The sequence below is a fragment of the Chiloscyllium plagiosum genome, chromosome 9 (assembly GCF_004010195.1).
Source record: "Chiloscyllium plagiosum isolate BGI_BamShark_2017 chromosome 9, ASM401019v2, whole genome shotgun sequence".
Classification (NCBI taxonomy): domain Eukaryota; kingdom Metazoa; phylum Chordata; class Chondrichthyes; order Orectolobiformes; family Hemiscylliidae; genus Chiloscyllium; species Chiloscyllium plagiosum.
In genome coordinates, this window is record NC_057718.1 from 27,475,455 (window position 1) to 27,491,158 (window position 15,704).

The 15,704-nt window shown below is 40.7% G+C and overlaps 1 protein-coding gene across 1 annotated transcript in view; it reads right to left on the minus strand.

Moving 5' to 3' along the window:
• Window positions 1-15,704, minus strand: part of LOC122552715 (stonin-1-like) — a 109,221-nt gene that overhangs the window by 26,477 nt on the left and 67,040 nt on the right. The window contains exon 6 of the mRNA XM_043695614.1: window positions 2,716-2,771. Coding sequence (XP_043551549.1) covers window positions 2,716-2,771 — 56 coding nt within the window. The remainder of the gene's footprint in view (window positions 1-2,715; window positions 2,772-15,704) is intronic.

The following is a 15,704-nucleotide window of genomic DNA, read 5'->3' on the forward strand; positions in this document are numbered from 1 at the left end:
CACATTAATGGTAATTGACTGCAGAACTACATTAGGTACAGTAGATAATTGGTGGGGGAAACAATCTAAAATTCAATAGCCTCTAAAAATGAGCATAGAGTGGTGCTATGCATAATAAACCCACACTTTTTCTCAGAAGTAGCACATCAAATTTGTGCTGACTAATTTGCATAACTGGCACAAATAGCTAAACAGATTGTGTGAATTAAATGGCTGCACACCTCACTATGCTTGAGAAAAGTCAGCATCACTTAAAGCTAGCCTAGAGCTCCTGTGGTGCATCAGTAACACCCCTAATTCTAGGCCAGGAGGTCTAGGTTCAGGCCCCAATGCTTCACAGGTGTTAGTGATGTTTGAGTAGATTTATAGCTCAAGTTGATTATATGTAAGTAAGATAGCTTGCGGAGCTGGAAGGTTTGTTTTCAGACATTTCGTCACCGTACTACATAACATCATCAGTGAGAGTCTCCAGTGGAGTGCTGCTAGTATGTCCCGCCTCTCTATTTATAGATTTTGATTTCTTAAGGTGGGTGATGTCATTTCCGGTTCTTTTTTTTTCAAGGGAAGGTAGATAGGATCTAAATCAATGTGTTTATTGATGGAGCTCTTGTTAGAATGCCATGCCTCTAAGAATTCTTGTGCATGTCTTTGTTTCACCTGCCCAAGCATGTGCTGTCCCAGTCAAAGTGGTGACCTTCTTTGTCTGTATGTAAAGAAACTAGTGATAGTGGGTCATGTCTTTTCACCTGCCCAAGCATGTGCTGTCCCAGTCAAAGTGGTGACCTTCTTTGTCTGTATGAAAAGAAACTAGTGATAGTGGGTCATGTCTTTTGGTGGTCAGCTGGTATTCATATATCCTGGTGGCAACTTTCCTGCTAGTTTGTCCAATGTAGTGGTTTTTACACTTGTTGCATGGTATCTTGTAAATGATGTTTGTTTTGCTGGTAGTATCTAATGGATCCTTTATGTTCATTAGTCACTGTTTAAGTGTGTTGGTAGGTCTGTGGATTACTATGATGCCAAGGGGTCTGAGTAGTCTGGAAGCAGACACAACGCAACCAAAAACTATAGCCACATTACCTTACATCAAAAACATATCAGAAATTACTTCCAGACTACTCAGACCCCTTGACATCATGGTAGCCCACAAACCTACCAACACACTTAAACAGCGACTAATGAACCTAAAGGATCCATTAGATACTACCAGCAAAACTAACGTCGTCTACAAAATACTATGCAAAAACTGAAAAAAGACTACATTGGACAAACTAGCAGGAAACTTGCCACCAGGATACATAAACACCAACTAGCCACCGAAAGACACGACCCACTATCACTAGTTTCTATACATACAAAGAAGGACACCACTTTGACTGGGACAACACACACATCCTAGGACAGACGGAACAAAGACACGCACGCGAATTCTTAGAGGAATGGCATTCTAAACAGAACTCCATCAATAAGCACATCGATTTAGATCCCATCTACCTTCCCTTGAAAAAAAAGAACCAGAAATGACATCACTCACCTTCAGAAACCAAGATCTATAAATCGTGAGGCGGGACATGCCACCAGCGCTTCACCGGAGACTCTCACTGATGATGTTATCTAGTATGGTGACAAGATGTCTGAAAACAAACCTTCCAACTCAGCGAGCTAATTTACATGCTTCACAGATGTGTCATGATTTCCAAACATGTTATTAAAAATATCTACAAAATTTAAAGCCAACCTAGACATCAATGGGGAACATAAAAAATATGAGCAGGAATTCAAATTAGCAAGTCTGCTCCTTTCCTCTACTTTCCTCTCAATTCCCCAAGAACTCTCAACTCCTTTGTCTATCACTTCCAACCTGGGATGTACAAACAGCACACGGACTACTATGGTTCAAGAAGGTAGCTCCCGGATACCTTTTTAATGAACAATTAAGGATGAACAATAAATGCTGGCCTTACTTATGACATTAATATCGCATGAATGAACAAAAATAAATTCCACAGGGACTGCAAAATGTTCGCTTGATAATGATCAGTGAATGCATCGTCTGGTGCTTAACCAAATAAGTGAAGATTGACCAAATAGTTGATAGTGAGGAAAAAGGTCTTAGGTTACAGGAAGGTATAAATAGATTGGTCAAATGGGCAGATGGAATATAAGCCTGATAAATGTGAGGTGATGCACTTTGGAAAAAGTAACAATGAATAGCAGGACATTAGGAACTTCAGAGGAACAAAGGGATCATGGGATGCTTGCCCAAAATGCCTGAAGGTACTAGTTTAATAGGACAGTTAATAGACACTTGCCTGTGTCAGTTGTGGCATAGATTGTAAGAGCGAGGAGGTTATGTTGGAGTTGTACATGACGTTAATTTGGCCACCGCTGGAATAAAGTCACAGAGCTTTCAGGGGTTACTTCAAGCATTCCTCCCAGTATGCTTCCTTGCACCTACACCCAATAACCCTGATCTGAAAAAGCACACCCATAAATATCAAGGCCATTGAATCAATGTCACAACTTGTGGAATTTTATCTCAGGAATTCGGGTGAGCAATTAAGCATTATTAATAGCCTATGGGACACAACCAATCTTTACAAATAAGTGACTTGTCCAGTGCTTTTCACAAGTGCTGGACATACCTGGAACATGTAGGCATTGATGTGGAGATAAATACGACAAAGTAGGATTGATTAATAATATAAAACCTACCAAATCTGCAGAGGTAAAATTCTGAACACTTCTACCAGCAGGAATCACAATAGAAGCTGCAACAGAAATTAAGTTTTGATTATCATGAAACAAAACTTGGATTTTACTTTAAATTTCAAAATGTAGCTGACAAGTAAATCTAGCAAAATTATATAGATCTACAATTGTTTAATGGCATTGCCAAAGAAGAAACTATGGAAAGCACACCAGATTAAATTGATCTGACTTGAAACTACTAATTAAAATGGATTACTGAGAGAGAGGTTCTGCAAATAGTATTAGAATAAATTTACCATGTTTGAGAGGGGTTTGCACCACTTAAAGCTAGCCTAAGGCTCATGTGGCACAGCAGTAGTGTCCCTACTTTTGGACCAAGAGGTCTGGACTAATTCTAATACTAGTCAATTGCCCAGATGAAAAGGCTTTTGAAAAGGATGTATGTTTGGAGGATCTAATGGCAATCTATTTCACAGAAATGGTCAAAGCATCCAGGTCTTGTTTTTAAATATAGACAGTGTCATGTTGACAAGACGGAAGCACCCAGACAGCATGATGATTCAGCAAAAGCATGTTCTCCTTCAGGCTGCAAGGGCAAGGTGACAGCTCATCTTCCTTAGGGGAAGGAAGAGAGCAATCAAACAAGCCTGGACTGAGACTGTAGAGAGGCCAAAAGCTGCAGGACAACTGAAGATTGTGAATCTCGTGCTGAAAGATCTGCTTTGGTCCTCAAAGGGGAGTTCACATTGCATTTGGAACTTGCATAGGCCAACATAAGTAGCCATGCTTGATGGAGAAAGTGACCAGCCGGTTGATGACACACAAGATCAGGCAGCATATGCTGTCAGAGGCAAGATTACATTTCAGCAAAAAGCACCTCTCACTGCTGGCCACTACAAGGATGTCATGATGCAGCTGAACAGGACATTGGTTAGGCGACTTTTAGAATATTATATTCAGTTCTAGTCTCCCTGCTGTAAGAAAGTTGTTGTTAAACTTGAAAGGATTCAGAAAAGATTTATAAGAATGTTGCCAGGATTGGAGGGTTTGAGCTATAGAGAATGACTGAATAGGTTGGGGCATTTTCCCTGGAACATTGGAGGCTGAGGACTTTATAAAATCATAAGGGGCATGGGTACAGTGAATAGCCAAAGTTTTTTTTCCCCCAGAATAGGAGAGTCCAAAACTAGAGGGCATATGTTTAAGGTGCGAGGGGAAAGATTTAAAAGAGATCTGAGGGGCAACTTTTTCATGCAGACAGTGGTGCGTGTGTGGAACAAACTGCCAGAGGAAGGGGAGCAAGTGGATACAATTGTCATTTAAAAGGAATCTAGATGGCTACATGAATAGGAAGGGATCGGGGCTAAATATTGGCAAATGGGACTAGATTTATTTAGGATATTTAATCTGCATGGACAAGTTGGACTGAAGGGTCTGTTTCTGTGTTATATAACTCTAAGAATGTAACTCCTTCGAGAATACCAGCATACAGGAGAATTTGCGTTCTCTATCATGTATAACTATCAGCCACCAGCATAAGCTTGTGATTATCTCCATGGAGAAACAAAACTGCTCCTTCTTGTATTTTCAGAAGGCCAGCACAAGATTGCTATACCTGGCAACATAGCAAGTGTCCAGTTGCAGAGAGGGGTAAGGGACCATCTGGTGGAGCTGCCAAAAGTTTTTGTACAATGACAAAGGACTCCATCCAACCAAATGCTGATATTTCTTTGGCTTCCTCAATTGAAAAATCATCAACATTCTTGGGGAGTCAGATCCAGCACCAGTCAATGGATGCCAGAAGAAGTGCGAGCAAACCTGCATGTCATTGCCTTGCCCATGAACTGAAAGCAGAGGTAGCAATGTGTTAAGTAGACAACATGCTCGGAGACTAGGTCCTCATATCTCTGAGATAAGCAATTGCCTTTCATTTCTAATGCCTCCTATCAGAGTGCTCCAAGCTCAACTTGGCTGCCTCCTCAGGTCCTTTGTTAATACCGACATTGCTTAGTGTACCTCTTTGTATGATGGGGCCCTCTAGACCTTCAATCAAAGGACTGCCACCAAAATCATCCCAAGATTAAGGGACAAGATGAGCAGGCTGTCATCAGCTGCGACAATAACTTGAGCAGGAACACCATGTAGGAGTATATGTAAAAGATTTAAGCACACATTTGTGCAGTTGGGATTTCATACATGAGTTCAGTATATAAATGTTGTGTTCCATGTTTGTTATACTGTTCAATAGAAGTGTTCCACATCATTGTTTCTTTTTCTTTCAATTCTCATGACCCAATGAAACCTCAACTCCAGTCTGGCTTCTTCAATTGGCTGAAAGTGATACAGTCTTTAACCTTCCAAACGTGTAGTGTGCACCCAGACACTAGGTGATAAACAGCAAACTGAAGGGGTTGACAAAAATGCTGCATAAAGGGAATGTTTTACCATTTCACAATGGTCATAAGAGTCACAAGAAAATATCTATATTTTAGCACATTCTCAGCACCCCTTGTATGTGGTTCATGGAGTTCTTTATCAAGTATTGCCTGGTCAGCTGACTTCTCCAGATCATCAGTGCAGTAAGACTTGGGATCCATAAGGTATTCATTGTCTATTTGTAGTACAGAACTTGAGCATTTCTGAATTTAAAAAAAACACATTTGTCAAAGTTTTTTGTCTTACATTCATCAGGACATTTCAGAAGAATCAGTGCAAAGGATAAAAAGCAGAGTATATGTTGATTGGTTGGCAAGCAGACTATGATTCATGAATTCTCCATGCTAATACCTCAACCAGTTAGATTACGACTGCAGGTTTACTGTAATATGTAATATTAATGAACTGAAACCTGCAAACCCATTCAAAAAAATTAAACACTTCACAATCCATATTTTTTTCAATATATCATTTTGGTTGCATGTCATTGTAATCTTTTGCTATAAATTCTGTGTCTTATATACCACAACCACCTAATGAAGGAGTGGCACTCCAAAAGCTAGTGCTTCCAAATAAACCGGTTGGACTATAACCTGGTGTTGTATGATTTTTAACTTTGTTCATCCCAGTTCAACATCAGCTCCTCCACATCATGTCATCCATTTTGTTCAGTTGAAACAGTTGCATTGTTCTGTCTGCCTGCAAAGAATGAAACTTTGGCAGTTAACGGTCATTTGACAGTTCATTCTTCATAGCGATGCTTCTATCAGAGTCCACATGCCAACTAATACATACTTTTCTCGTACACAGAAAAACATTGTTTCTCTTTACATTCTTATTAATTGTCCTGATGAGTGCAAGATAAAAACATTTGACAAAATTCATCTTTTTTCCGTAGTACTCAATGGCTTCATATTTCAATGCCTAACGTCCTAGGTTGTGAAAAGCACACAACACCACGATGAAGTAAGATACCTGCTTGTTGGGGAAGACTGAAGAACCCCAACAGAAAGATCCAGGCACCTGAATCGCATCTCCAACTGACATATGACCCAGTTGATGATCACTTGGGATGACTTATGACAGGGCTTGCAACTCGGTTCTGCATCTATAAGTGGATTCCTTACAGGTTTAAACAGCTATGTCTTTAATGGCTAGGTTCTGTTTCCCAGTTGCCATCTCTGAAGGTGTAAAGCAGAATCAAAGGAGCTATGGCATGTGGAAGGTATATAGGCATTGTGGCTGCTTACTGAGAACTGTGCACACACCAGAAGAATCACCTTTTACTGATCATGGATCAATTAAACATCGAGCAAGAAAAACATCTTTCTTTGTAAAACAGCTCTGATTATTTTCTGGGAGGCTTGATGTCTGCACACTCGCAATCAATGACACCTCACACCTCAGAAATTGAAAGATGGCGCTAAATTGGTCGATGTCTCCACCTGACTTGTTGATATACTATCAAACACAGTAATGGTCCTCCTGAACAGGGTATTGGTCACTTCCTTGATGTATCCTATGTACCACAAACTGGGAGACACCATGCATCTTCAGCAGATTCCTACAAAAACCAAAAAGTGTGGAAGTTGAGAGCAATTACAATCTTCAATGATACTGTCATTAGGCAGCCATCCTGCAATATGGCACAATGATCAATGACTACCTCCTTGGAGAGTGCAGACACTATTACTCAGACATCTAGACAGTTCAACCCGAATTAAAACATTCTCTCCAAGGAACAGCCTTTTCTGTGTGTGTTAAAAAGTGTTGGTATACCTGCCAAGTCCTTCTCTGAAGTGCATACTCCAAGGCTGGCCATATTGATGGTCCTGAGGTTGGTAATAAGCCACATGAACGGCTAAACCTCTTTCACACTCAGCTGCTTTTCCTCCTCAAGGAGAGTCCAATGTTTGGGTGGTCTTGAAGACCTAAAATCTTTCAACCAGACAGAAATACTTCACTTTGGTTCTTTTGGATCAAGTTCAATTGCCTGGTGCCATTCTGGTAGCAGACCCCAACAATACTGGCTCCCTTTTGCCACTGTCTGGCAATGTCTGCTCTGCATCACCCAACCTGGCAAGGCACACACTCTCTCGATGACTGCTGAGCTTCCATTTCCTTGTTGTCTCCCCTAATTAGACAAGGCTCTGAACCTCTGGTTTCCATATGTCTTCAGTAAAATCAATATGCATGGTAAAATTCTAGTTAACTAGCCTTTTAAATTCTTTAACTGCTTTAAATTCCTTAATTTTTTAAACATGCAAAGTCAGCCCTCTATGCTAGGTACCATCAGTAAAATTCCAGAAATGATGAAATAACATCAGACCTTCAGTTCAAAATGCTCTAACGGATATTAAATCTTAGTATTCCCTCCATCTCCCTCTCTCCAATCTCCAAACACATCCAAGCACTTCCACACAATTCAGCCAAAGGTTGCAGTGCCAGGCATTCTACAGACTTGAAGCTGTCTGTATAGAGAAGCTTTTTTAATACACCAACCGAGCTCTTTTACTTTAAATCTTATGGCTATATCTTGTTAAACCAATGCTATAGGAACATTGTTAACATGGAAATCACAAATACTTACTATGACTAATTCTGACATCAACATGGCATATGAAGAATCCTGAAAGACTGCACTTAAATTTATCGTGGCTACAAGTAGTGCAAGTTATCATCATGAATTTTAAGTATACAATGACTGAATCTTTTTGAATATTTCTCAGAATTGATAGAGATTTGTACAAAATGTATCAAGATTTAAAAGATTTACTAAGTACAGATTTTTGACAGCCAAGCTTCAAATTTAGGTACTATAATGTGATGGCTGCACCACATCTGGAGTTTTGTGATTATTTCCGATTAAAAAAACAAGTCACGGCGAGATAACAAAAAAAAAAAGCATCAAGTGCAAAAACAGTAAGTAATACAAAGAACAGAAGCTAGCCATGCCTAGGGAACCATACTCTAGCATTAGGACAAGGGAGCAAACTGCCAAAATGAAAGTGTTCTCATATTGATAGAAAATATTTTATCAAGTCTTTCCATTACTTCAAACAATTTTGATCAATACAAACTTAATTGAAAGATTTAGCCAAATCCTAGAACTTGGATTTCAACTCCATGTGACTATTTCCTTAGCTGGCCATAGACCTGTGTTCATTATTTCCTTCAGTACCATTGTACTTGGTCAGTGCATAGAAAGACCTGCTGATGCTGAATATCTAACAAAGTTACTCAATGATATTTTACACGATAGAATTCATTATTAGAAACAATTCTAATTGTTGCCAAATTTGCTTTGTGCTTAAGTGGAATAGATTTTCTAAAATCTCAAGCATGAGAAAACTGACCAGTCATGTTTTTGAATTTGTTCTCAATTTCCTTGCATTCTTATCTAATAACTAAATTAGATGTGCAAATCTAACTATCATCCATGTCTGATGTTGTCAAAGTTCAGTAAAGTTCTCACCACTTAAAGAGAGCTCATTAACATCAATGCAATTAGTTGTTATAAGTAAAAGCAAAATACTGTGGCTGCTGGAGATCTGAAATAAAGAGGAAACACTTAAAAATTCATTCAAATGCAAAGTGCCTTAATGACTACCACACAGTGGCTCTGACCTCAATAATCATGACTTAGAGGTGCAGGTGTTGGACTGGGGTGGACAAAGTTAAAAATTACACAACACCAGGTTATAGTTCAGTACGTTTATTTGGAAGTACTAGCTTTTGGACCACCTGATGAAGGAGTAGCACTCCCAAAGCTAGTGCTTCCAAGTAAACCTTTTGGACTATAACCTGGTATTGTGTGATTTTTAACCCAATAATTGCGAACTGCTTCAGGAGGCTGGTCATGGTCTACATCAACTCCAGCTTCCCAGCTTGCCTTGATCCCCTACAATTTTCCTACCGACATAACAGGTCCATAGCGGATGCCATATCCCTAGTCCTGCATTCTTCCCTGGAACATTTGGACAACAAGATCACCTATATCAGACTCCTGCGCACTGACTACAGCTCCACCTTCAACACTATTACCCCCTCCAGACTGATCTCAAAACTCTGGGACCTTGGTCTCAGCTTTGCCATCTGCAACTGGATGCTCAGCTTTCTGATCCACAGACCGCAATCTGTGAAGGTAGGTAACTGCAAATCTTCCACAATAACACAGTGCCCCCCCCCCCCCCCCACCTCCAAGAATGTGTCTTCAGCCTCCTAATATACTCCCTATACACCCATGACTGTGTTGCCAAATTCCAAATGAACGCCATCGACAGGTTCACTGACGACACTACCATAGTTGGATGGATATCTGACAAGCTGAAAATGTGTTGCTGGAGAGGCGCAGCAGGTCAGGCAGCATCCAGGGAACAGGAGAATCGATGTTTCGGGCATAAGCCCTTCTTCAGGAATCTCTGACAAGTCAAAATGCGGAAGGGAGATGGAGGGCTTGGTGAAATGATAACAATCTCTCTCTCAAAATTAGCAAAACTAAAAAACTGATCATTGACTTCAAGAAGAAAGGTGGAGAAAAGACCCCCATCTACTTCAAAGGATTGATGGGGTAGAGAAGTCAAGTTCCACGGAGTGACGATATCTGATAATCTGTCCTGGACTTCCCACGTGGATGCAATGATCAAGAAGGCATATCAGCGCCTCTTCTTCCTCAGGACAGCTCAGGAAATTTGGCATGTCCATAAGGGCCCTCACCAACCTCGACACATTGTGACGATGCCGGTCCTTTAACAAGGCTACGCTGTCCTTGGCTATTTTTCCAGAGAGGTCGTAAAAGCAGTAATTCCAAAAAGTTTGGCTTGAATGGGTTATAGGGCCAATTTGATTATAGCTAACAGACACTGCCTCAAGAAAAAGGCTTTTAAGTTTAAAAACACTTGTACAAAGAAAGTGAAATGGCCAGTTCTCCCAGCTCAGCTTTTCTCTGGTTTGGTTTGATTTTTGAGGAGAAAGTGAGGTCTGCAGATGCTGGAGATCAGAGATGGAAATGTGTTGCTGGAAAAGCGCAGCAGGTCAGGCAGCATCTAGGGAACAGGAGAATCGACGTTTCGGGCATTAGCCCTTCTTCAGGAGGTTTGATTTTTGGCAGTCTAGCTGTTGACTTAAAAGCAGTCATGCAGGTTTTGAGGCTCCTGATCCAAGAAACAGCTACATTGAAGACAGGGTTCCATGCTGCTGTGTCACTCTCTCTTGTAAGACCGGGTTTGATTTTACCTTTTGTGCCGAGGGTGTTTATGATGATTGTTACAAATATTTGGAACACCATCATTCAGTTGGGATAGTCTGATAGGTTAAGCTATTCTTTATTCTGTTCCCTTTTGTTTGAGATTCATTCGATAATATTGCAAATAAAATCTGTTTTGTTTAAAAACAAGTATTTGGGCCAGGTGCATCTCTCCTGGATAATCCAATGTACACCTGCTTAAAACAACTGGCAAAGTTAGGGTCTGGGCTACTTTCTTGAAATGTTTTGAGGGGTTCTGGTCTGGTCCATAACAGATTCATTGTAGGATTTGTTCTATAGTTCTGATTTGGGATTTGGATTGTGGGATTCAAAGGCTACGAGTGGTAGGCGTTAGTGTCTTTTGTTCCAGTTGTTGATTTTGGTTGGTTTAAACAGCACTTGGGATAGCAATGGCTCTTTCAGTCACCAACAGTTTTCTGGTAGTGGAAGAACTAAGTGACTGTGGGGGTCTTGCAAAAGGTGATTAAGGTCAAGCTGCTGGAGTTGGAGCTTCCTCCTTCTGTGAGGAAAGAAGAGATAATTACAGCAATAGCTCATTATTTAAATTTGCTGGAAACACAATCAGAATCATTAGAGATGGTTAAAATTTAATTGAACATGAAACAGATTGAGTTAGAGGCAAAAGACAAGGAAAGTGCAACAAAAATGAAATCATTTGAATAACGATTAAATGCACAGGAAAGAGATAAAGAACAAATTACTTTAGCAAATGAAAAAGAGAAGTGACAGAAAAGGAGAGAGGGGAAAGGAAGAAAGAGAGGTAGCTTGAACTTCAGAAATTGGCTTAGACAGGAAAGTCAGCTTTAAAAGGATGGAGATGAAGGTTAAACTTAGTAAAGAACAGAGTGAGGGGGGAACAAACCCATAGTAGCCAAAGACTGGTGAGAAACAGTTTAAATATAAAGTCAGAGATGTACAGCACAGAAACAGACCCTTCGGTCCAACTCACCTATGCTGAACAGATATCCCAACGCACCTGCCAGCTCACAGCCCATATCCCTCCAAACCCTTCCTACTCATATACCCATTCAGATTACTTTTAATTGCTGTAATTGTACCAGCCTCCACCACTTCCTCTGGCAGCTCATTCCATACACATATTACCCTCTGTGTGAAAAGGTTGCCCCTTAGGTTTCTTTTATATCTTTCCCCACACTCTAAACCTATGCCCTCCAGTTCTGGACTCCCCCACCCCAGGGAACAGACTTTGTCTATTTACCCTATCCATACCCTATCTATACAGTCACCCCTCAGCCTCCTATGCTCAAGAGAAAACAGTCCCAGCCTATTCAACCTCTTCCTATAGCTCAAATCCTCCAACCCTGGCAACATCCTTGTAAATCTTTTCTGAACCCTTTCAAGTTTCACAACATATTTCCAATAAGGAGGAGACCAGAATTGCATGCAATATTCCAACAGTGGCCTAACCAATGTCCTGTACAGCTGCAACATGATCTCCCAACTCCTCTACTCAATACTCTGACCAATAAAGGAAAGCATATCAAACGCCTTCTTCACTATCCTATCTACCTGCGACTCCATTTTCAAGGAGCTATGAACCTGCACTCCAAGATCTCTTTGTTTAGCAACACTCCCTAGGGCCTTCCATTAAGTGTATAAGTCCTGCTAAGATTTGCTTTGCCAAAATGCAGCACCTTGCATTTACCGAAATTAAACTACATCTGCCACTCCCATTGGCCCATCTGATCAAATCCTGTTGTAATCGGAGGTAACCTTCTTCGCTATCCACTATACCTCCAATTTTGGTGTCATCTGCAAACTTACTAACTATACCTTTTATGCTCATATCCAAATCATTTATATAAATGATGAAAAGTAGTGGACCCAGCACCGATCCTTGTGGCACTCCACTGGTCACAGGCCTTCAGTCTGAAACACAACCCTCCACCACCACCCTCTGTCTTCTATCTTTGAGCCAGTTCTGTATCCAAATGGCTAGTTCTCCCTGTATTCCGTGAGATCTAATCTTGCTAACCAGTCTCCCATGGGGAACCTTGTTGAACGCCTTACTGAGGTCCATATAGATCACATCCACTGCTCTTCCCTCATCAATCCTCTTTGTTCCGTCTTCAAAAAACTCAATCAAGTTTGAGACACATGATTTGGCATGCACAAGGTCATACTGACTATCCCTACTCAGTTCTTGCCCTTCCAAATACATGTACATGCTGTCCCTCAAGATTCCCTCCAACAGCTTGCCCACCACTGAAATCAGGCTCACCAGTCTATAGTTCCCTGGCTTGTGCTTACCAGCTTTCTTAAACAGTGGCACCACATTAGCCAACCTCCAGTTTGCCGGCACCTGACCTGTGACAATCGATGATACAAATAGTTCAGCAAGGAGTCCAGCAATCACTTCCCTATCTTTCCACATACTTCAAGGTTACACCTGATCAAGTGAAGTACAACTTTTATGTGTTTCAAGACATCCAGCACTTCCTCCTCTGTAATATGAACATTTTTCAAGATGTCACCATCTACTTCCCTACATTGTATGCCTTGCATGTCCTTTTCCACAGTAAACACTGATGCAAAATACTCATTTAGTATCTCCCCATCTCCTGCAGCTCCTCACAAAAACTGCCTTGCTGATCTTTTGAAGGGCCCTATTCTCTCCCTATTTACCCTTTTGCCCTTAGTGTATTTGTAAAAACCCTTTGGATTCTCCTTAGCTTTGGCAAATAGAGTTATCTTATGTCCCCTTTTTGCCCTCCTGATTTCCCTCTTAAGTATATTCCTACTGCTTTAATACTCTAAGGGTTCATTCAATCTATCTTGTCTATACCTGTCATATGCTTCATTCTTTTTCTTAACCAAACCCTCAATTTCTCTATTCATCCAGCATTCCCTGTACCTACCAGGCTTTCCTTTCACGCTAACTGGAATATACTGTCTCCGGACTCTCGTTATCTCATTTCTGAAGGCTTCCCATTTTCCAGCCATCCCATTACATGTGAACATTTGCATCCAATCAGCTTTTGAAAGTTCTTGCCTAATACCATCAAAATTGGCCTTTCTCCAATTTAGAACTTCAACTTTTAGATCTGGTCTATCCTTTTCCATCACTATTTTAAAACTAATAGAGTTATGGTGCTTAGCGTCAGGAATATCCAGATGTTTGGGATAAGGGAAGTCCATTTGTACTTTTTTGCAATCAAAGATGCACTAAATGAATCAACCAAATTCAGTCCATTTGAATTAGTTTTGGGGTATGAGGTGAGAGGACCACTAAAATTAAGGAGAAATTAGTAAGTTAGAATTCAGAGACACATATTTGGACTTTGTATCAAATTTTCAGAATGATTAAATAGAGCAGAGGGGTTGGCTAGACAGCATTTAAATATATCACAGCATTGAATGAAACAGGAAGCAGACAAGTCGTCAAAAACTCAATTTTGCTATCGGGGATAAGGTGTTAGTGTTACTTCCAGTGATAGGTGAAACTTTAAAAGCAAGGTTTAGTGGATCTTATCAAGTCAAAAGGAAGTTGAGTGAGATGAACTACTTGATAATGACTCCAGACTGAAAGAACTCTCACAGAGTGTGTCATGTGAACATGTTCAAAAAGAAATTTTGACAGGAAAGGAAAGCAAGAGTAGAATGTGTTATTGGTTACAACATAGAGGGAAGAACCAAGTTCAGAGGATTTTGAATTGGACATTCCTCAAATTAAATTGGACAAGGAAGTTGTCAAAAATTGGGATAAATTATTGAATTACCTTCCAGAGCAAAATTAAAATGACCTGAGAGTTATTATATTGCATGGGGGGGAATATGTGGAAGTAAACTGGGAATTACTAACCTAATTATGCATGATGTAAAACATGAGATGCTGCTCCAATTAAGCAACATCCTTATAGGCATAACCCTCAAGTTGGCGCAGGTTCAAAAAGGAGATTGAACACATTCTCCAAGATGACATATTCAAAGTGAGTTACAGTGATTGGAGCTCACCCATAGTGATGGTGCCAAAACCAGATGGTACCCAACAGTTACATGTGGACTATTAGAAAGTCAATTCAATGCCGTTACAAAAACTGATACATACCCAATTCCACATTTGAAAGAGTGGTTTGAAAAGGTGGGACAAGCAACTTATATTTCTAAGTTGGACTTGCTCAGGAGATACCAGCAGGTACCTTTGACTGAAAGAGCAAAGACAATTTTGACTTTCATAATGGCAAATGGACTATGTCAGTTTAAGGTCATGCTGTTTGGTATGAAAAATGCACCAGCCACATTTCAGAGACTAACCAATAAGGTCATTGCTGGATTACCCAATTGTGCTGTCTATATTGATGACCTGGTGATTTTTAGTCACACATGGAAGGAACATTTACAACATTTATCAGAATTGTTTGATCAACTTCGGAAGGCAGGCTTGGTGATAAACCTGAGTGAAATTAAGTTTGCCAAAACCCTAGTCACCCTCCAGGGCCATGTTATTCGACATGGACAAATGACCCCATGGAATGCAAAAAAAAAAAAAGGTAATTGGGGAGTTTCCCATACCATCAACAAAAAGGACAGTACTACAATTCCTGCGATTGAGTGGACTTTATCAAATTTCATATAAATTTTAGCAGTATGGCTGCTCCACTCACTGAATTGCTAAAACAAAGGCAAGTGGTTTCCATGGACAACGGACAGTCAGAAGGCATTTGACAGCCTGAAAGCAGTGTTAACCACTGCCCCAGTATTAGGCACAGTACAGAGAAACCTCAATTATCCAAATTTCAGATTATCTGAAGAAGATCGCAAGGTTGTGATAGAAACTTTACATCAAAGAGGTGTTTCAAAACTGATCGCGTCTTTTGTTTACAATGATTAAAAATGAACTCTGCTTACTGACAGTGGGTAGGTGGTGGCGGCTATAGGGTGGGGGCAGACGGATAGGAGTGGGGGCGGGGTAGGTGCAGGCAGGGGGGCCAATGGGGCATGGGTGGGCGTGGGGGCAGGGGCGGTGGCTCACGTGCAGTGTGCCGCTGCCTAATCTCTTGAACAGGGAGCTGACTTAGCAAGTGCTCACTGTGTCAATCCCATTGAACAGATTGGGGCGGTGGGGCGGGGAATCTTCAGCAATGCCGCAGGTCCCTTACACATAAGTGTGTGTCCGCTCAGAAACAAACCCTGACAGAGAGAGAGGGAGCAAGGCAGGAGAGTGAAGAAAAAGGAAACTTCAGAAAACTCTGAGGCCCAGAAGAGAGGCATTGAATCAATTAACCAAATAATCAATTATCCAAATGAAATACTGCCCACCCATTTCATT